General features: G+C 43.4%; 1 protein-coding gene across 6 annotated transcripts in view; it reads left to right on the top strand.

The window, feature by feature from the left end:
* Positions 1–1,056: 1,056 nt before the first annotated feature.
* Positions 1,057–23,002, top strand: part of SSBP2 (single stranded DNA binding protein 2) — a 125,116-nt gene continuing 103,170 nt past the window's right edge. For all 6 annotated transcript variants that reach the window (XR_005954273.1, XM_041426650.1, XM_041426649.1 and 3 more), the window contains exon 1: positions 1,057–1,282. Coding sequence is in view for 5 of the 6 variants with exons in the window: in XM_041426650.1 (XP_041282584.1) it covers positions 1,224–1,282 (59 nt within the window). In the remaining variant the exon portion in view is untranslated. The remainder of the gene's footprint in view (positions 1,283–23,002) is intronic.

The following is a 23,002-nucleotide window of genomic DNA, read 5'->3' as shown; positions in this document are numbered from 1 at the left end:
TTTAAATAAATTTTTTTTTCTTATTTTCTAAGCTACTCTAAGACACCCTGCTTCGGTTCAGGAAATGTTTCCTGCTCACCTCCAGCCCGGTCCTGGCCCTCGCTCTCCTCCAGAAGAGACCCTCACGGGTGAGGGGTGTGAAGAAACCCTGGGGGTGAGGGGTGTGGGATGAGAAGAGACCGTCAGGGTTGAGGGGAGAGAAGAGAACCTCGGAGGTGAGGGTTGTGAAGAGACCCTCGGGAGTGAGGGGTGTGAGGAGACCCTCGCGGGTGAGGGGTGAGAAGAGACCCTCAGAGGTGAGGGGTGTGAAGAGACCCTCGGGAGTGAGGAGTGAGAAGAGACCCTCAGGGGGGAGGGGTGTGAAGAAACCCTGGGGGTGAGGGGGGTGGGATGAGAAGAGACCGTCAGGGTTGAGGGGAGAGAAGAGAACCTCGGAGGTGAGGGGTGTGAAGAGACCCTCGGGAGTGAGGGGTGTGAGGAGACCCTCGCGGGAGAGGGGTGAGAAGAGACCCTCGGGGGTGAGGGGTGTGCAGAGACAGACCCTCGGGGATGAGGGGGGAGGGGTGTGAGGAGACCCTCGAGGGTGAGGAGTGAGAAGATACCCTCTCGGCCGTGAGGGCTGTGCAGAGACCCTCGGGCCTGAGGGTGAGGGGTGAGAAGAGACCCTCGTGGGTGAGGGGTGTGAAGAGACAGATCCTCGGGGATGAGGGGTGAGGGGTGTGAAGAGACCCTCGAGGGCGAGGAGTGAGAAGAGACCCTCAGGGGTGAGGGGCATGAAGAGACCCTCACGGGTGAGGGGTGAGAAGAGACCCTCGGAGGTGAGGGGTGTGAAGAGACCCTGGGGAGTGAGGGGTGTGAGGAGACCCTTGGGCGTGAGGGTGAGGGGTGTGCAGAGACCCTCGCGGGTGCTTTGGGGGGCTGGGGGGCTCTCTGCTGGGGACGGTCCGGCTGGGGCCCGGCGGCGAGCGCTCCGGCGCGGCTGGGCCCGCTCCGGCCCGCCATCCCCGCTCCGCTCCGCACTTTGCGTCTCTCCGGCGCGCTCCCCGCTCGGCGGCNGGCCGCGCGCCTCCCGGCCGGATGCGCGCCCCGTCCATCACCGCGCGGGGGGCGGGCCCGGCCAATGGCGGGCGCGTGTGGCGCCCGTCACCGTGGCGACGGGGCCGGTCCCGGGGAGGCGGTGATGGGTTGACAGGTGCGTGACAGTCGGGAGCTTCTCCGCAGGCATGTACGGCAAAGGCAAGAGCAACAGCAGCGTCCCGTCCGACAGCCAGGCCCGCGAGAAGTGAGTGCCCCCCGCCCGCCGCCCCGCACCGCACACACCCCACCGCGCTCTCCCGCCCCACGCCCGCCGGCCCCGCGCGCGCGGCCCCCTCACAAAAGTTTGCGGCGCTCCGCGGCGAAGGGGGCGCGGGGGGCAGCGGCCGCGCTCGGGGGGCTCCCCGCGCCGGGACGCGGTGTCCGAGCTCGGCGAGGGTAGCGGAGGGGGGGTCCCCCACGGCTCGGCCGGGACGCTGCCCCGCCGTGCCCGCCCCGCGGCTCGGCCCCGCAAGGTGCCGGGACCCCGTCCGGTAACAAAGAGCCCGGGCAGGGGGCCGGGGCCGCGTCCCAACTCGCCGCCTCGCAACTTTTGCCGCGGCCCCCCCGCATTGTTCGCTCTCGGGGGGCTCGGCGCCCGCCCCGCCGCACAAAGGGGAGCGGGCACCGCGCCCCCCGCCTGGGGCCGGCCGGGCTCCCGCTGCCTGCCCCAACTCATGCTGCTTTATGATTTATTTTTTTATTTCTAATTGCGCGCAACGCGCCCCGGGCGAGCCGCGCTCCGGCGTTCTCCTGCCCGCTGCCCGGCGGGGAGGGCTGGGGGTGCCCCCGGCATGGGCACCGCCGGGAGAACGGGCAGGAAAACGCAGTTCTTTGGGAATGGAACGGCGTCTCCTCAAGTTGTCCTGTAGCGGCTGCGACTTGGCGTGACCGAGGCCGGTTTGGCACGGTGCGGGTGGAGGGGGAGGAAGAGCCCGTGCGAGGAGGAGGAGGAGGAGGAGGAAGAAAAGAGGAGGGGGACGAAGTGTACCGGGGGTGGGAAGGTCGGGGTAAGGCTGCTGAGGGGGTCCGCAGGCGGAGACCTCCTGCCAGAGACCAGGTTCGCACCTCTGTGTTCCAAAAATCGCATCGCTCCAGAGCGGGTTCAGCACCGGGATCTGCGCTCCGGGCACGGCCGAGGAGTTTCCCTTCAGGCAGCTTGTCTTGAACCTTCACCCAAAAGTTTTTTTTTTTGTTCGCTGGGTCTTTTTTTTTTTTTTTTTTTTTTTGGGTGGGGGGTGTTTGAGTTTAGGAATTTTGAGTTTGATGGTTGTATTTGGTTTTTTGCCTTTTTTTTTTTTAAATGTTGGGTTAGTTCTTTTCGTGCGTTTTTTATTTTTGGTGTTGTTTGGTTGTTTGGTTGGGTGCTTGTTTTTTTTTTTTTTCTTTTTCAAGACTTCCTAATTCCAGAGGCTGGCATGCACGCTTCCTGCAGCAGCAGCAGGCCAGGCATCTCTGTTTTTACAGGAGAAGGGAAATTTAAGGCGTTTGACAATTTCACACCTAACTTTGCCACGGGAAAGTGGAGGGAGGCAGAGGCAGCCCTGCCGGCAAGAGTTAATTGCTGAGATGGAGCGGGCGACACAACTGATCAACTAGTGGCACTTCTTAGTTCCAGTGGAGGGATAATTTTAAAAATAATTGCTTGACCGGCTCGTGGAAGCACTGTTTATTTTGTCTTAGCAAAATTAGGGAATTAAACCATTTCCTCGCGGTACATGGCTGCTGGTGTTTGTCAATACACTCGGTAAATCACTGAAGGGCACAGTGGGATCTCACAGTGGGACTGCAAACAAATCCATCGGGCTGCTGTGCATCGGATCAGATGGAGATCATGTTGTTTTAATTGTGCTTTGCAACAGCTACCCAGGGCAAGCCACACACACAAGTGCTCTGGTCGTGGGGACGAAACTTTAAACAGTTTTCAATCGTACTCTTTCATTGTAGCTGATTTCTCTTCGGGGTTCTTGGTGTTGTAAAGCACATAATATTTCATTTGGTCTGAACATGCTTAATAATTTTCAGGGCAAGCTTGCCAAACTGACTTATTGTCAAGTAGCAACTGCCCTCCTAAGTAAAGTTGTGAGGACCTGCTAGATGGTGCTGTTCGATTTAAATACACGTTGTCTCCCACTCAGAACCAGCAGCTGGAACTGTGGGCTCCTCACGTGCAGATTATTTTATGCAAAACACTGAAATGGTTTGGTTTTAGATCGTGGACCTGACAGGTCAGAAACTTCATGGTTGCATCTACTTACAAATTCACTCAGCTGGGAGTTAGAGGCATCCTCTTTCTACCCCTCTCCTCCTTCCTCCAGTGAAAAAAAAAACCAAAAACACTTTAAGACTTGCTTTATGGTATGGAATACCATTGTGTATAGTCTACATTCCAGATTTTTTTGGTATTTCTTCTGTTAAAATTTCTTCTTATCCGATCACATCCTCGCCATTTTCATATGCTTTCTTTCTGACTTCCAAAAAACTGTGATTGCATTTTTCCCCCCTCTTAGGACATTGTTTTACAGCCATGAAATGCTTGTCCCAAGGTAATGAATGAGTTTTTGTTTCGCTCAAAAAGAAGTGGCTGTCAAATTAAATATCTCTACAAAAATATGGTTCTGACTTCTGCATGAGATTGTGTTAATTTGGAAACCACAGAGAAAAATACATATGTTTGACTGATACAATAAGTACTTACTTAATCAAGAAGAGTGGGATTATAATTATGTTTAATATCAAAGTTTTTAGAACAGAATATTCAACTGAACACTGGCGTGTCTCCTCAAGATTTTAAGTGCCTAAAATATGTACCCAGTAACCAATCTCCAAAATACACTTGTAATAATTGAGGAAATAAATTTTTTTTAAAAATTACACTCCCTCAGTTTTTAATGGCCTGATTATGTGGACCATGTCTGTTCCCCATGAGGATGTGTGCAAGTTGAGAGGACCAGGGTGTGAAAAGCTTATTTACCAAGTGTGGAAAAGATGTGTGCTGTTCAGCTGCTGTTTGTGATATTTGCTGTGATATATTTTACAGAACAACCCAGTGCCAAGTGTGTCTTGTAGCACGGTGTCTTGCTGTGTGCTGCATTCAGTATTTGTGTCCTTTGAGGTTATGTAATTACTATAAAAACGAACAAAGTTTTGCCAGCCATTTGTAATAGCCCTTGGCAAATTTTCAGTTCCAAGATGGCATTTGTTTTATGGTCCCTCTCTTTGTGCCTCCTGCTCGACCTCTGGGGTAAACCACCTGTGTTATTTAGCTTCACAACACGTGTGAAGTGTGGGTAGATGAATTTGGGGGCCACGATACCCAATTTTGTGCCAGAGAGGTGCAGCACAGCAGAGCTGGGTAAAACACTGAAGGTGAGGGCACATGATACCTGTGAGGCATGGGGAAGGCGAAGAGACAAAAATCACAGGAGTCTTTGTGCCCCTTCCTCTCACTCTGGAACGGCTGTGCCTTAATTTTGGGCTGTGTCCATCCCGGTTGCTCAAGGATGGAAAAATTGTGTTAAACAGTAGCTCTTCACCACACCACTGTGCTGGCAGCACCTCAGACCTGACTACATTGTCGAAGGAAAAAAGACTAAAAAGTATCCACACATCCTCTATTGTTACCTCTTCACAGTAACTATGAATATTTTTTTTTTCATTTTTTCCCCCTCTTATTCCTTGAAATAGGACTATTTCAGATTTGGACCTGACAACACTTCACTGAATGGTGAAACTCTCTAAACTTTTAGTCTTTGTGGAAAAAAACGGACCAGACCACACAAGTTCCCTTTGCAAATGTATATACCTGTTTATATATAAACGATACTTCAAGTTGAAAATATATATGTAGAAAAGCAGTTCTAACAAACATATAAGGAAAACTAAGTTCTGGTGGGAATATATGTTTTGAGTTCAGTTTTCTTCATATTCCAGTGGTCTTCCAAACTAGTCCTCTTCCCAAGAAGTCCTAAACCTTCTTGGGGCTTGGCAGACACCCAGATTCTGGTTAAAAACTAACTGGATGACTAGAGACTGTGACTTAATTTGTTATAAAAGGATGCCTTATCAAAATACTGCTTCTCTTCAGGTCTGTTTTGAGAGGTTGGCTGTTTGTGTGTTCAGTTCCTTTGTATGAGTGGAATTCTTTGGGTGTCTTCTTTCATGGTTTTTTCCCTCCCTCAGATTTGAAAAGACTGCATTGCACGACTTTACATAGTTAAGTCACCTTTTAACTGCAATGTTTGGAAGCTACTGTAAACATAAGATTCAGATAACAATTTACTGGCTTCAGTGTTGAATTTGCTACTCATCCCTGGGAAGTGGCCAGCTAGTTTCTTTAGGTTTTGGTGGTAAAAGATGCATTAATTCCCCCCCTCCGCTTCTGAAGACAAATCTGGTAGTTTAATCCTGCCTGCTTTATAAAGTTTGGGTTTGACATGAATCCATCAGGTCTGACTTGTGAAAGTTGCAGTTGTGCTGCTCAGAGAGTCTGTGAACATCAGGCATTTTACAAGAATATACATTTTAGTAAACTGTGCAGAAGGGAGGGTTCTGGAAATAGTAGCTATTTATCAGTATTTATTATTGGCCATGTGCTTCAGGTGCTCATTTACTCTGCACAGGTGTCTTGGGAGCACATGACAATGTTTCAGGAAATGTATGTGCTGCCATTCAGATTAAACAGAAGAAATTACTTCTGCTTAAATTACAGGCATATGATACTGTCACAAGTATTAAAGCAGCCAAGATTTCAGTAACTTTGCCAAACTTCCACTGTTTGGGTGGAAAAGTTACAGTGCAATGTTTAAGGCTTGTGCTGATTCATTTAACTTTTTTTGGTGTGTAAAAGTTCAGTTCAAAGGTGGCCCATTTTGAAAATTGGGAAAAAACAATAGGTGTTTTCCACTGTTTTAAAAGTTTTCTCAACTTTTACCGTGGAAGACCAATGATACCCCTCTCCTTCAAAACACTTGAAATCTGGTTGAAAAATAAAAGGATAAGGGATTTGATTCCAGAGATGTGTCTTTCTCCATTTGCATGACAAAGCATCTGAATTTAGCCAGGATACAAGCCTTCTCAAAAAGATCCATTTGCATATGCTTAGGGCTTACTGACTGTAATCGCTGAATATTTCATCTTCCCTGGGAGGCAGCAGATCCTGGGATCAGAGGGGAGGAAAATTGGGGCTGGGTGGGAAGGGAAGTGGAGATGTGAGCAGCTGGAGCCTGCAGCTGTGAGGTGCCAGGACACAGGGGTAACAGCATAGAGGAAACGGGATGGAAATGGTCAGTCTGGAGAGGAGAGACAAAGGATTGCTCCCTAAGAGAACTGGCCCTGGGGTCAGGGGTCTGGGATGAGGGATCTGGGGTCAGTGATGTGGGAGGAGGCTGCAGCATGGAGACCAGGGACACAGACCTGGCGGGAGGGAGCAGAGCCAGGACAGCCAGGAGGCAGGTCAGGAAGTGGGAGGCTTTTGTTGAGCTAGGAGGAACATTCTGTCCCTCCAGGTGCTGGGAAATGACCATTCCTTTGCTGCCAGGAAGGACTTGAGAGAGCAGGGGTGTAATATTTGTTGTCTCCAAGGTAAAACCGACCCACACCTATGAGATGGCAGCTGACTGAAGTGTGTGTGGCAGTCCTGGAGCTGTGTCTCAGGGATGTCAGAGCCCCGGGAGGGAAGGGTAGGATTTGCCATTCAGAAGCAGCTGGAACAGTGTGTCTCTGCAGCGTCTGGGCGCTGTACTTGCATTCCCAAAAATGTTCTCTTAACTTGGAAACTGCAGATATACACGGAGCATATTTCTCACTTTGCCCTCATTTGCATGTTCACTGATTTTTTTTTTTTTCCCCTCTGGAAAAAAAAAAAAAGCTCTGGGGTTTTTGTTGTGCAGGGAAGAGCATTGTTTTGGTAATGAGCAGCTATCTGATAATTTGCTATTTTGCTGTCTTGCGGTTTGTGCCTTATGGCTGCCTTGCTGTTTCATAATACGGCTGTTCCTACAGGAAGATTGTGTTGTTTCTTTGGTGCCCAGCTCCACAGTGTCTGAGCTTCACCTCTAAAAATAGGCATCAAGCCACTCCTGACCGACAGCCAGTTTGGAAGTGGCACTAAGATGCAGAAAAGCAAAAGACAAAAATGTTTATTAGTTATTGGATGCCCAATTTGAGCTATGTAGCCCTGAATTTTATTTTATTTTTCTTTCTTGAAGTATCACAGACCAGAAATGCATATAGACAGCTTCCACTGTCTCTCTTGCCACAGGATGAGATGCCAAAGGAACTTGTAGAAATGTAGTATTTTTGTGAAACTGCTGTCTCTCTTGTGGATACACTTCAAACTGGGAAATGCACTTGAAATGATCCAGACTGCAGAGTTGCACTCACCTGCAGCAGGGCCTCTCCAGGCTGCTGTGCTGTGGGAGGGAGACTCACAAACGCGTGGTTCTGTGGTTTGGGGTGACTGAGCAGGGTCACTGCCCTGCACAGCCTCGTGTGGTGCTCTACAGGTAATGAGCAATGCCTCACAACACCTTATTTTTAAGAAGTTTCTGCTAAGGCTCCTTTGAGCAAAACCAGATGACTTTTTTTCCTCCATCAGTGTACAGGAGCTGTGTCTGCAGAGCCTTCCAGCTGTGTTGCTTGGGGTTAGGACCACTTGTTTCCTGCTTTCTTTGGTGCACAAACATTCCAGGAAGTAGTGCTGGTCCAGGCTGAGTCACAGCTGAGGGATTTTTTCTGCGCTGTGGAGCCGCTGACCCCTAACACCAGGTTGTTCAGGCAGTGGGCAGGTGTTGTTTCAGCTCCTGGGAGAAAATCATCCCCAGATATCAACAAATGTGTTAATCCAGAAATCTCGATGACCTCTGCCCATGCTTCTCTAGTCTTTGAGGTATTTCTCACTTACAGTTCCAGGAAGGGAGCAGGTGAGAACATAAAATATGCCTTTTTAAGAAACTGAAATATCGCAGAAGTCAGGACCACAGGGTCCTAGCTTTTCACTTTCCATCAGATATAAAAATAAACTGAACATTTTTGTGGTGGATCGTTTTTTTTCTTTTTACACCTTCTGTGATTCTTGCCTCTGGACTCTTTGTTTGTTCTTTTTTCCATATTGTTAGTAGTGTATCCAGAGCAGAATGAAATAATTACCTTTCATTTGACATAATATAGATAAAACAATGCTGTTAATACTCCCTGGAACACTTGCATGTTTATTGTTATTGTTGGGGGAGTTGTTTGTTTGTTTGGGGGGGTTGTTTTATTTTGTTTTTTAAATAATCCATTTTTCCAGTCAAACGCCCTCCAGGTTCTTTTTGCAACATAGCTGCCTTGCCAATTATTCCCCATTTCATATTTGTGTATTTGATTTCTTAGTCCTGAGCATGGTACTCCACATTTGCCTGTATTGAATTTTCTGTTATTAACTTTCCTTATTCTCTTCCTGTCCCCAGAAGGGCTTGTAATTTTTCCTGATTTGTCATGTACACTTCTGTATTTCTACATAGCGCTCATTAATGAAAGTCTTTTAGTGGAGTTGGTTTAGGGAACGAAGAGCTTTGCTGAAATGTTCTCTCTTCTGTAGAAACATGCTGTTAGTGACTCTTCCATATTTTATTTTATGTGATTGTACCCAGATTTTTAATTGCATTTTCCTTCTCAGTTCTGTCTATCATTCTTTGGGCAGGAGTTGAGGGTTTATTGTTAAGGTGAGCCACCTGTGAAAGAAAACTGTGACGTCAGACTTTTTTTGCCCCACCTTCTTTCCTGAGCTATTATCAATTGAAAATTACAATTTGAGGAAATCCAGGTCTCAGAAAACACATTTCTGATGGCAAGTGTTGTTTTTCAGCTGTGGTTGTGGATAGTGAGGATTGTTTAGCTCCTCTATGCATTGAATTAATGGGCTGCTTTAACCATCCTTGCTAGGCTTTAAATCTGCCTTTGGGCAAATTGGTCTTGGTGTATTTTGGAGGTTGTATGGGTCTGGTTGAAGTACAACCCTTGATGCTAACCCCAGACTCTTAATGGGACTTATCAAGCCTACATTGCCAATGAATTCTAATTTCCTACTTAGGATTTTCACTTTTTTTGTTTCTTTTCTTCCTTTCTCCTATTCCTAAATAAAATACTGTCTTTGAAAGAAATTTAAGAAGTTACTGATTACACGATGTCTTGTGTGTTACGTTATTTCCATTTTTATTTCCAACGCCTCAGAGTCTTGGGATAGATTTCACCTTCAAACCAAACCAAAACCACTGGATGAATCCAGTGTTTTGAAAATATAGAAGCAATCAATACTAAGGAGTTACCAATATATGTAAATTCCAGTGCATGCAATTTTGTTTTTATATTGCTATTGATAATGTCTTGTTACTAGCAGGTGTATTTTTATCTTGATATAATGAGGTTGGAAAGTTAATAAGAATGTGCCATTGCTGGAATTAAGTATTTTTACACCTAGTAGGAGAAAGTAAAATACTGTCTTAGGGTGATAAAACACCCTAATGCTTATAAAAAAGTATTGGGTTTTAGTTTTGAAAACCTGTTTTAGAGGTTAGGAGAAAATTCCAGCAACATCAGTGGCAAACTGTAGTAGCCTGTGTTCCTTTCCTTGGGAGTGATTGTGCTTTCTGAGTAAGACACTGGAGTGCAGAAATAAAGTGTAATTTCTTAATAACCATGTTGTTCTTAACAGTGTTGGGACAGAGTGGATCATGTAGCTGACAGGGTGTGTGATTGTGTCATAAATATGGGGAGATCTGCGGGGATCAAGGTGAGCTGCCACCTGATGCTCAGAAGTTGTGCTTAATCAGATCCCTGGAGCAGCAACAGCAGGATTTGGGAACCCAAATCCTCTCCCAATTTCTCCATGCTAGATATGTTACTTATGTTCTCCCAGCTATTTCTCAAAGAGTGAGGGCCAGCCGTGGATGGCTCCTGTTTGGGTCAGCCTTTGAGTGGAGGTGCAGGTGCTTTTTGAGTGTTTGGAGTGTGGGTGAGCTACTGACATTTCATCAGGTCTGTCAGGAATATTGAAGCTCCCTTGCCAAATCTGAATTTGCCCTGGAAGTGAAGGTTATGACTCCTATTGTGTGTCTCTTGAACTGTTTGGCTCCTTTGGTTGCTTATTGTTTAATATTCCTTGAATTGTGAATTTGGAGAGGATACATGTACATGAAGGTGATGTTTAAGCAACTAAAAGGCATATATTGCAGCCTGAGGAATTTGGTTTTCCTGTGTGTTTGTATGCACATTGTAGAATAATACAAATATGAGTTGATTTTTTGGGTTGGACTAGAAGGATATGATCAACAAATAAACACACAGAGCTTGCACACAGGACAGTTGGTTAACAAAAGTACAAAGCTGGAAAAGATGAAGGAGATCTTCTGATCAGGAGATGAAGAGCAGTGTGGAAGTCTGGAAATGTGCCTCTGGTAATGGTAATGGGCTTGACGAGCAGATCTGAAAGATAAAACACTGTTGGTGTTCCTGACTTCTGATGCAGCTCCTTAAATCCAGTGTCACTTCTAATTTTGCTAAATGTACATCTAATTCTTTATGAAGGAAAGATGTTTACTTTTACAAGACCATTATGTGTAGACATGGGCATCCACAAACCTAGTTATGTGTACTTCAAAATGTTTTTAGAAATAATATGAGCTATTATAATGTAGCAAAACCGAAATAAACAAACAACTCCCAACCCCAAATAAAACTATCTTATGCTTCAAAGATGCCAGACTTAAATTATTTGTCCAACTGTAGAAAAAGTGAATGGAAAAACTATTTTGAATGATTTCTCAGGTTATCCTAAATAGGTGATTAGAAACAAAAGCAGACTGGAGTATTGGATGCAGATGTATTCCTATTAAATCCAGTAATTAAAAAAAAAGTTGTTTATAAAATGTTACCCATATTTCCCAAACAGACCTATAAGTATGTAATAAGTAATTCCAAACTAGGAAGAAAAAAAAAAAAAAAGAGAAAGAAGTTACCCAGTGTCAGTCTCCAGTTCTGGGTGTGATTACTCATTTAGGGGGAAAAAAACCCCAAATAATAGACAGAAGCTTTTCTTGTCATAAAACTAGAAGCATTTTTCCAGTAAAACAATGTAAGTGGATTGAGCAGTTTTTCACTCGTATCACTATCTAGTAAAGCTCTTACAAAATACTTCAAAAAGTCAAAAAAGGACACTGTGGTTTCAATACTTGGACTGTGAGCCAAATAAATGAATTTGAAAATGCAGGGTCATGCCTGCAGCAGCTTGTGGGAGTACCTGTTCCATATTTCAGAGAACAGGTCGTGCAAAAGGGGCTCCCTGATAGAGCAGCACTGGGGATGATCAGCTGCAGCCACAGGGAAACACGCAGAGCTTGTGGAAGTATTTTGGCATTAGTTTCTGTTTAATTTCTCTTTGCACAGTGTACACATTCAATGGGCAAGGCATAATTAGAGGGGCTCTCTGGTGTGGTGTGTTTTTACAGAGAGCTTTGCCTTCTGCAAATGGTTGTGGGCTGAAGTGAACACAGGCACTTAATGCTCAGCACAAACATTGGAAATCCTCAGTAATTCAGGGCACAAGTGAAAAACTAATTGAGGGAAGTGTAGGGATAACCCATGGCAGTGTCAGATGTGCCTCGGGCTTCCTGACACCTTATTCCGAGGCATTCCGAGGGTGTTGTGAAAGGAACCAAGAAACGAGATTAAAGGGACCAACAGTGCAGCTTGGCAAAGTAGTTGCTGTGTATTCTGCAGCCTCAAAATGGAAATGTTTTCATGCTCTTCCTGCCTTTGTGATTCAGTTGTGGATTTCAGCTAAACTTCAGTCCAGTTCTGTGACAGGCAGTTTTTAACAAGCTCGTACCTTTCTTGGTGTTTCTCATTTCCCAGTCCAGGACCATATTTAAAGAGTTAACACAGCTGAAAAAGAGATGACCATCGCATTCCCCCAGCACCAGTTTTTGTCACTGTGTTACCTGTGTTTGTGTGTTTATAGGTGTATGTCTGAATTTATATAATCATATTTATAGATCAAGGATTGCTATCTTTGTCTTTAGAACAGGTAAATGGGCATCACTTGCATGTGCTTAATCACAGAAGCAGATTGGTGGGGGAAAAAAGACAAAATAAACAGTTTTGATTCAAATATGGAATAAAATTAAAAGGGCCATTTTCAGAGTTAATAGACTAAATGCACTCTTGGTTCACTTTTGAGCTGGTTCAATGTCAGCCTTATACCCTTGTCATGGTACCTGGTATGGAAACAAAATTTACAGTGTCCTACCTGTTGGTTGTGTAATGACTGTAGTTAGCTCACCAAGGCTGATTTTATGTTCTGCACCTGTATTTACTTGTCTTTAGGATCAATATTCAACACCTGTATTTACTTCTCTTCAGAGCCAACAAAAGGACTACCCAACAACCCAGCTTCCTAAAGCAAAGTATTTGTTTAGAGCAGTGTGAATGAAAGCCTCTGGAAACAGCAAGAGTAGTCCATATGAGTCCATATGTTTTTTTTCTGCCTGGGAATGCACTACTCCCCTAATACTAATTGGTATAACGAGCTTTTATTTCCCCCATCAAGCTTCCATCCATATTTCTCTCCGGACAGCACCCCCAGCAACTGACACAAGTTTATCCAAAAGAGAAAAGAGTTTTTTCTTCCCTTTTGACAGGCCAAGTGACCTGAAGAAGCTTTTGTGCTCCAAAAGTTTATTCTTTCTTGTTTGCCCTCTTTTTGGTTTGTGGGGCTTTTTTCCCCTTCAGCTCTATTGATTCTGCCTAGGTGCATGACAGAACTTTGCATTCTGGTTCCAGGGCTTGGGGGAACTCTGAAAGCAGCATAAAAACCACGATGAAGGGTTCTATTCTGGAGGTTGTGGAAGGATCTCAGAGGGGTGGAAAATTGGTGCTTTTAAGGCAGCTGGCAGGTATTTTAGCTGAACATGAGCATTTGAAGAGCACAGGACAGGTGTACCACTGTTTGAAACAATACAGAAGCCATCTCAAGGATGAAAGTGTGTTTGAGCCCTCTTTGCCCCACAGCCTTATGGCTGTAATGGTAAGAGATAAACATTCTAAGCTGATACAGAATGTGCCTGGATACTCACATGTGCTGCTGGGACAAACATTCCTATCTCTTCCCTCAACCCACTGTTCAGCACAAGAAGCTTCCCAGAACCTCTGTGTGTCTTCATCCAACAAGTAAAATCAAAACATTACTGTAACAAACTATCAGAAAAAGTTATTTCAGGGATGTGATACAATCCATGAGTTATGCTGTGGCAATCCTCTGTGAAGATGTCAAGGTGTGCTTACATCAGAGTCAAGGTTTTTTCCCTTTATGTTCAAAGATTCAAGTTTGGTAAACAATCATTTTCCAGTCCACTCCTACTGTTCTGTATTTGTATTCTAGAGTCCAAGAATATTTCTTTCTGAGGTGGCTGGGGTCTGAGTGTTTCCTAGTGGCAGAGGAAACACATATTTTTACTTATGTCACACATATTTTTACTTATGTCACATTTGTATTCTAGAGTCCAAGAATATTTCTTTCTGAGGTGGCTGGGATCTGAGTGTTTCCTAGTGGCAGAGTTATATATTTTTACTTATGTCATGCAGTTTGTAAAATTAAGTAAATTTCATCAGTCTCTTGGGTCTTCAAGTGATGTTCAGATACAGACTTGCACCAGTGTTCTCTTTCTTTCCTGAATTTTTATTTCTGCAAGAAATGGAGATGGTGTGCAGAAGAATCCTACCCTACCATGGGATACTGCAGGGAAGGAGGCACTGGAGATGACTCTGAAAGGTCCAAAAGTCCACTCCCTTTTGAGTGTCTCTGGTGTGTGACCCAGTGTGATGTAAAAGTGTAAATTATGTGATTATGAAATGGTGAGATGAGCACTTGTAATGTGCTTTAGCTGGATCATTTCTCATTATGTGGGATACTCCATCCAGAATGAAGGAATGGGATGCTGTTGTAAATTACTTTCTGGTTTAGTAGTCCTAAGACACCATGGTTGCTGTGTTTCCTCTGTGGCTGAGACAAGCCCATCCTGCTCAGCTCCTTTTCTGAGTGTGGAAGGCTGTTAAATGTAGGTGGCTTGAGCTTGCTTTTTGATACCCTACCTGCCCAAAAATGAAAGAAGTGGGTGATGTGCATGTGTCTGCTTGCAAACCAAAGCCAAGCTGGCTCTGCTAGTTCTGGGTTTTCTCATTGGACTGTGCCAAGGTAAGTTTGAGAAATATGTAAGAAATAGAGAATGCAGCCTATGACTGGAAATATTGCTGGCTAAGAAGTGAATTTAAAATGTCCATAGCCTTGCAGTTCCTGCTGTAGGTGTTGGAGGGGCATCCCAGTAACCTCAGGAGAAGGATCCAGGAGCAGCCATTCACTCAGTGTGGTCATTTACTATCTCTGGAGCCCTTCAGGAGGCACAGGGTCCCTCAGGGCAGGGTGTGTGTGTGTGTGAACTGTTGTGGTCCTTCCAGGACCTGTGCTGGAGCTGGGAATTGCTGCTCTCCCAGCAGGACTCCTGCACTGGGTTTGCATCCCTGTCCCCCCTCCCCTCCTTCCATGCACTGTGTGCTGCATGTTGAAAGGGGTGAGTCACCTCTTTTATTATGTTTTGAATACTTTCCTCCCAAATGAAGTTTATTTTCTGCAGGGAAAGGAAAGAATTTATGCTGTCCTGGTTCCTTATTTTTATCAGAGCTCTTGCTAACAACTTCCAGCTGAGGGAGTTCTTGATATTTTTAGCCTGAGATATTTAGCTATTTGAGCCTCTCTACATGTTTTCCTCCTGATATATATTAACTGGAGGGGGAGGATGGTTCTTGTCAGTTAATATATTCATGAGCATGCCTGCCAAATTGCCCACACTGACTCCCAGGAAACTGAACACTTCAGACTTGGGGGGAAGTTTGAGTCTTGGTTTGAAATATCTGCATCAGTTTCATTACTCCATTCTCTGACTGATGCTGCCATAGCTGTGTTCTCACTGAAGCTTCCTTTTTATTTTAAGAGGTGTTGTTCATACAAAAAAATAGACATAATTGATTTCTGCCTAAAAACACAAAGGAGTAAATAAACCAAAAAGTCGTAAAATCGTAAAATGGGATATTGCATTTAAAAATACAATTTCTTCAGAAATATCTTAATTTTTTTTTTCTTTTTCCAAGCAGCAGAATCCTCAGTCTTATTACTAATGTTAGTGTTTTATTGGTTGTCTGGTCTGTGTTCTGATGGAGTTCTTCAATATTCTACATGTCATACTTGATGGCACATCTTACACACAGCATATTCAAGTTTCTGAATAGCCTTATCCTTTCCTGAAACCCATATGAACACTGTTTTGAAAGAAAATATTAAAAGTCACTCACATTGACCTTTGCCTTTATGATCCACTGCAGCCTATTTAACCATAATTTCACAGATCTTACTGTCTTCTGTTCTTTTCCCTTTTCCCAACAAAGTTTCAGACTCAAGATGAAAAGCTGTAGATTTGCCTCGGTGAAACATAGTGTTTCCCTCAGCTGCTCCAGCATTGTCCCTATGGGGCTGGAGAGGGGCAGGTGGTGGGAATCATGCTCACTTTAATGAGAACTACATGGCATTTGCTGTTGTGTATAAATGGACCATGGTGCCTTTTCTCTGCATCCCCTCCAAGGTGTTTGTTGATACTGGACAGTACATGCCATGGCCCCTGCTCTGCAGAGTGAGATGACTCTGCCTTCTCCCAGAGGCTTTGTCTGAGTGCTCTGGTCCCAGTCTGCTCTGTGGCAGGAGCTGGAGCTGCTCAAAGGCTGCCGTCTCCACCGGGATGTATCCCACTGACTGGGACCAGCCGGGCACACATCTGCACTGGAATCCTGCAACCATTCCTTTAGGGACCCTGAACCTTCCAGCAGCCATTGGCAAAGCGGAATGTAGCCTTAAAGCTGGCACCTAAAATAGTACTGTGGGTGGTGGGGTTATTTTTGGGGGTGTGTGCCCAAAGGCTTTTAAAATTTTTAAATGTATCTTCTAAAAAAATATATTAAATATTTTTTTAGTCCTTCCTGCACTGCTCCTCCCTGAGAGTAGGCAGTGACAAGTCCCTCCTCTGACACAAGTCTCTGCTAGAGGATGCAGCTCACTATAGGTGCACTAGTTTTGTTTTTAAAGACAGGTTCATGTTACGCCCTTAGCTATCACCCCAGCCTTGTGGCACGGAGGGTCTGTGCACGTTTGAGTGCATATATACATTATAAAAGGTGGTTTAGGCTGTTCTGTGTTCTTTGGAGCTGCTGCTGAGAAGCTGTGGGGCAGCACTGCCACCTCCAGAATGCTGTCTGGCCCGTGTGAGGGCTTCTCCGTGGGGCTGAAGGATTAACCAAATACTAATATTAACCTTCTTAACACTTAGTGAGAAGTCAAAATTTCATTACTTTTAATTGTTTTGTAGCAGGCTAATAGATGTTGGCATCTTGGTTGGAAATTTCTTTCCCTTTGCAAATCCAGTCCTAATAAAATTTTAAATTTTTTTAAAAATATATGTTTTGCTGACTGAATTTCCTGTGCAACTTGTTTTAAACTGCCGTGCAAGTTGCAGGGATCCTAAATAAACTGAGGAGCTGACTCATTATTTTTGCCATTTGTACCACTTTTTTTCCAGTGGTCCTTCATGCACATGAAAAGTTCTGTAAAATCCTTGCAGGAAAGGGATTTGCTACAGAAAATCTGCAGTGAGCAACTTCAGCTCGGTGTATAAAAGGTCGGTAGTCTTGTTTCAGGCTTATATTTTAAATCTCTTATGCTAATAATGGCCAGGGCGGCTCTTGCTTTGCTGATGAGACCTGACAAGATCATCATCCATGTGATTTCATTTGTTTTCATGGCAGCCCTGGGGAGGAAAATAACTGGAGCAGGAATGAAGCTGTGCCCTCCTCCAGAGCAACTTGGCCTCTTAAAACAGCAGAGATTTCAACAGACAAATATGTATTTTTGTAGAACATTTACAAAACGCGGGCATCAGCAAAACCCTTCAGCTCAGGTGGGGTGAATGGGAGACAATCACCCTCCCAGGGGCCAGGTGGGGCAAGATGCACTGGAATTTGGGGAACTCGGAGTGCTTTTTCAAACCAGTCGTTATCGAGTGTCTCCTGCTAATCTTCCATCTCCAGGTTACTGTTTTTGAATTTTAGTCCTGCTGTTGTAAAGTTTTCTCCCGCCCATTGTTCACCTTGGGGGAAGTGTGAAAAGCACACTCAGGGGGTTGATGTTCCCCCTCTCACCTGCGAAGGTCACAGGTTGCATGACAAAAGGAAAAGCACTAGCCTCAGGAGCTGCTCTGAAAAGCTGTTTTTAGAATTAACACACAAATACTTGGAATGGAAGCAGCAGGGGAACATATTCCTAGTTTAGGGTAGTGTGTACTGAATGCTTCAGCTAGAGGTTGAAGTCACAGGCACTGATTTGGGAGTTCGAGGATTGGAATTTTTTTTTGTTGTTTTTGTGGTTTAGGTTTAGTTTGGGTGGTTTTTTTGTGTTTTGTGGGGATTCTTTGTTGTTTTTTCTCTTTTTTTTTTTTTTTTTGCTTTGTTGGTTGGGTTCTTTTTGTTGGTTGGTTTTTGTTTGGGTTGGTTTTTTTTTTTTTTTTCTTTTGGGAGGGGGATTGGTTTGAGGGTTTTTCTGTTTGTTTTGAGTGTTTTTGTGGTTTTTCTGGCGTGCATATGTTGGTTTGTTTTGAGGAGGGCGATACTACCTCAGCATCTCTCAATGCCGTGGTCAAATCCACATTAGTTTTATACTCCATCCAGGCATTTGGTGCTTTCACACATGAATAGTACAGGAAACAGAGAGTACTAACAGAAATTAGTAACTTTATGAATCTAAACGTCACATACTTTATCAACATTTGTTGTGGGAACAGCTGACACGTATTGAAATGAGAACGGTATTTTTCTTCTACTGTTTTAAATGAAATAGTTTTATAGGCTTTTGAGTGAAAAAAGCAGGAAAGCACATTCAGGTCTGAGGCAAACAATGACAAATTGCAGCCTCTCGATAACTTTATTCCTGTATTTCTGTGAGAAACGAGTGCTCGCTTAGTAAAATTTCTGAAGGTTTATTAAGTTTTAACAAAAAATACAAGAAAAGCACTAAATAAGGAAAAATTACAATGCTGGGAGCCCCAGCTATCCCATGATAACGATGCAGGGGAGAGGACATATTACAGTAATATAACTATACATCTACAAAAACTTCTCTTAACATGCTTATAATGTTCACCCCTTATTTGTGAGAGCCAACTATCTCATTACTCATCTATAACAATTCCTTATAATTATTTCAGTGATGTTGGCTAAGGATGAATATAAAAAGAAATGTTGCTCCTAGTATTTTCCTTCCAAAAAACCCACCCAAAACTCTCATATTTGGATGGTTTAATGAGATCATCACTGTAGAAGTGTGATCAAACTCATGAACAAGCAGCAAATGTTGCCTTCATTAATTCCATGTGAGGTTTTCACAAACAGGCAGGCAATGGCTCATGTTTATTAAAGTGAGTGGGTAAGGTGAAAGGTAAAGTTTCCTTTGTTTCAGAGAGTGGCCTTCCAGGGAAATGAGGAGGTGGCAGTGACTCAAAATTTTGACTTAGATTTTTAGTGTGGCATTGAGAGTTGAAGACATGATGGGCAAGGCTGGTTTTCCTGAGGAATGTTTGTGGCCAGTGCTGGTGAGCACCTTGTCCCAGATGTCCCCACAGGTCTGGAAGGGAGATGGAGCAGGGTCTGCCTTCTCTTTTGGGATGGCAGAGCCTGGGATACTGCCTAGGGAGGGCCTGGAATTCCCTGCTCTGGAGACATTGCAAAGCCACCTGGACATGTTCCTGTGTCAGTCCCAGAGCTCTCACAGGGCTTCAATGTGTTTTGATCGTTGATGCCCATAACAAGCTGCCTTTGGAATATATGTTCTGATAAAAATTATCTCTCCATGTCTATTGCACCTTCAGGGAGGATTGGAGAAAGTGCAGGAATTCCCAATAGAAATAATTTATAAAGGTAGTCTGCATCTGGCTCAGATTTATGTTACTGCAGCAAGACTTGTGTACCTCCAGATACTCTCTTTTCTCCTCATGCTGGTCCCTTTTTCCTGCAGTCCCACATTTCTAGGGATGAAGAGAGTCTGACAGACACCATAGAGATTAACAGCTCCAAGTGCATCTCCATCTCTTGCAGTCTCATGTTGATGCAGTTCAGTGTTCATGCACCTCTCATCCCTTTTCCAGGGTGTTTGCCATTTCCTTTGGGGCACAGGAAGCAAAGTCTCTGGGTTTAGTTTCAGTCCCAGTAAGGCTTGTGCTCTCCTGGAGAGGGGGAGCAGTGAGGAGCCACAGAGTGGCCACCTCCTGAAAAGCAAGGACATTATTTAGGTCAGAAGCAGTGGGAAAGGAACACATTGTGAAATAATGAGCAGTTTTTAACTGTGCTGATCTTGCCAGGGTTGTCTTGAGGCTCCCGTTGGACTTTATAGATCTTTATCTCAGGTTTGCTTGTTCAGTTGTTATTCCCATACATGTATTTTTCCCCCCACCTTAGGTTGTTGCTTTGTAGTCTGAGGACACCTTCAAAGCTGTGCATCTCCAGGGATTCTAAAGGATTGGATAGCTTTGTGAGAGTCCTGGAAGGGTGGTTTTCATCACCCTGGAGGGTGCTTAAGACCTTTTTAGTGACTGCAAATTCTGTGTGGGCTTGTCTTGTTGACCAAGCAGTGGAAAGACTGCATCACATGTACAGGCATGATGGAAACCCCAGGAAATTCTCTGCTGTGTTGGCACTTCAATATCCTTGCTAGAAAGAGACCAGAGGCTGCTCGTAGGGGATGTTGAAGTTCTTGCACCCCAGTGTTGTCACTGCAGCTGTGTTCTTTCCTGCTGCTCTCACCCCCAGCTCTGCTCCTCGAATTCCCACCTGGTACCTCTGTCCATCCAGCTCTGGGCTGTCTTGCCAAGGATCTTAAATGCCACATAATGTGTGTCATCCTGTGGTTTTTCTTCAGTGTCTTTCCTAATGTTTTCTTTTACCTGAATGTTCTGTGTTAGCTCTGCTTACTTTTTCCTTACACATCCTAAAAACAATGATTGGTCTTGTCTTCATTTGTGAACTCAAAGCTTCTTTTCTCCTTTATTCAAATTACACAGTTATTCCCTTGTTATCTGTCCCATGGGCTTCATATGGGCATGAAGTTATTTGGTTTGTTTTTCTGTTTGTGCATCCATGTTAAGTGAGATGATACACAGGAGGCATAATTTAGATCTGAAGAGGACATTTTATTGTTAAGGACAAGCTTTCTTCACATGCACAAAGAGCAGCCTTGACCATGATTTATATTTCTCATTGACTTTAAATAGATGAGTAGTTTTGAACTGCATGAGTTAATCTTACACTATGAGCCTTTGTGTTATTTGTATTTTATGTTTCCCTGATGCAGTGTTTCTTTCCTGAAGGAATCCAGACCACTGGGAGCAAGGAGTTAAACAGCCTGTGCAGTTTTATTCCTGATTAGGAATTTTTTTGCATGTTGGTTCTCCTGAACATGCTCTGAGAGATGAGCAACACAGGCAACACATGTAGCACCACTGATATTTTTGGGGTTGATGTTCCACCAGTATGCTCAGATCTTGTGCTGCTCAGAAAAGACGTGTCCCATAAGGAAAATTCCATAAGGAAAATTCTTAGTTTAATCAGAAAAATGCCACAAGCTTTAGCAGTGTTACAAAGCTGTGGTTGATTACTCACTGAGCTGGAGAAAAATCCCAGGGAGGAGAGGTGCAAACATCAGACTTGAAAACTTAGAGGGAAGTGTTGTTCCCTGTGTCTTGCCATTAAGGAACATTCCTTGTGTTTTGCTATGGTGTAAGGATTTGCTTTGAATTTAATGCAGTTCTCACGCAAGAAGAATTAACATTTATAGAAAAAAATCAAACCAGTGCAGTGCCAGAAGGAGCCACAAAATGCCGTGTACATGCTAAAACTATTAACTGATTTTAATACTAAAAATATAAAGAACGTCAGCTGGTCTGAAAGAGAAGACTGACCCTCAGTTAATGTGCAACATTATTTCCAAAGCTGTTGAAAATTTGAGTGGCAAAACACACAGTTTTCCTAAAATTTTCACTCTCTCCTGGTCAAGCAAGGCACCCTAGGCAGCTGTGCCTGGAGTGATCTTGCTAAAAAGAGTATTTGCAGGACACTCCAGCCTACCAAGGTGAAAAAGTAAACTTCTCCAGCAGGTGCATGACAAAGGTGTGAAAAAACTTCTGTTGCACCTAAACATTTTGTTAGCAGTGCTGTCATAACCATTTCACATAAATTTATGGGAAATTCCCTGCATAGTACTGAAATCTGAGATAAATGATGAGCTGTCCTGCTTGGCTACATTTTTATATCCCAAAATGTGTATTACTGTTAAGTTCTTTGTAAGTGGGGTTTGCTTCTTAATGCAGCAGTTAAAATTCTGCAGACACCTTCATTGTGGGAGTAAAGGCCAGTCCAGTCATGCTTTATAGTAAGAGTACATTTATAAATTGTTTATAGAGGGCTAATAAATAATTAATGTCTGTTATTAAACAGGTTACAGGCATGAAGAGTGTGTATTATGTATGGCAATAAGCACACAGTAGAAGGTGTTAAAGACAGTGTTTTGTCTAACTGCTGCCCTAAAATCCATAACAAATGACCCTTTGTTAAAATATATATTAAACATTTGATTTACTCATTGCAGATTTATAAATACTTTATAGTTAGTACTAAATATAATTCCAGGACTTGACTCCAGCCTTCTAGTAAAACTCTGCTGAGGAGGGAATGGCTTTTTGAGGTGAAATTGAAATCCAGAGCTGTAACTGCCTGGTGCTGTGCTGAAAAGCTGTCTTCTAGTAATGTACTAATACAAGGATATTTTAAAAAACTAATGTATGTATTCTAAATAGACACAGGACCAAGTCAAGCATCAGTAATTTGGAAGATAAAGCAGGGTATTTCAACTTGAGATTTAGATTCAAGTCTCAGTCTGAGTCACGTTGAGAGTAAGAAATGGTGTTCCTAATAAAAAATAATTTCTGTGTTTAAACAGAAAGTTGCATTTTCTTTACTTTTGGTTTTAATGTAGCCATCTGCTGATGCAAATAAAAATGTTGCATTTAATGCAGCTTTCTGTATAGATATGCAATTTCTTGTGAGATCTGTTTCTTGTTTTACTTTTCTTTTGAAGAGAGAAACTTTTACAGAGACAGTATACGTAATACTGAACTAATATGACAGATATATTATGAAGCTTTTTTTTAGTCATAGGTTTTTGTGGTATGCTTTTCTTTTTCCTTTTATCTTTGATGGTAGCTGGTTGGTTTTGTTCATTTCAGGTATAGTCTGGCTTTTTCTGTTTCAATCTGTTTCCACTAGATGTGAGACAGGACTGAAGGATATTCACCACTTACCTGAGAACTGAAATTTTTGTGGGTTTTTTCCACTCTGTTATATCAAGTGAACAGTTAATGCAGAAACAGGAGAGTTCCTTACTAAATCATAAGTGTTTTCCTTTTCACTTTAATGCTATTCATTGCAAATTTAATACCTTTTTCTTCACTCAGAGTTTTTGCAGTTGTTTAGAATCCTGCATCAATACTTATTCTTGAAAAAGTGCATATTACAGTTTGATTCATAATTTTTCTTTATAAAAGCTTTATGTGGCATAAACATAGTTTCACTGAGATTTGAACATTATGTATTGTAAAACTGAAGTGGTCTTGTGCCTGAAAAATTCTATCCTCTGCCTTTCTGTGTATAAAAGATGAAACAGGGAGGCATAAATTGATTTATTTGTGTATGCTGATAAAAATATATAGTTGGTAGAAAGAGTAAAAGGATCTTAACAGGCTTTTGTTCA

Source organism: Onychostruthus taczanowskii, unplaced genomic scaffold (genome assembly GCF_017590055.1).
Source record: "Onychostruthus taczanowskii isolate IOZ18803 unplaced genomic scaffold, ASM1759005v1 scaffold92, whole genome shotgun sequence".
NCBI lineage: Eukaryota > Metazoa > Chordata > Aves > Passeriformes > Passeridae > Onychostruthus > Onychostruthus taczanowskii.
Note: the sequence above shows the minus strand (reverse complement) of the source record. Positions and strands in the feature narration are given on the sequence as shown.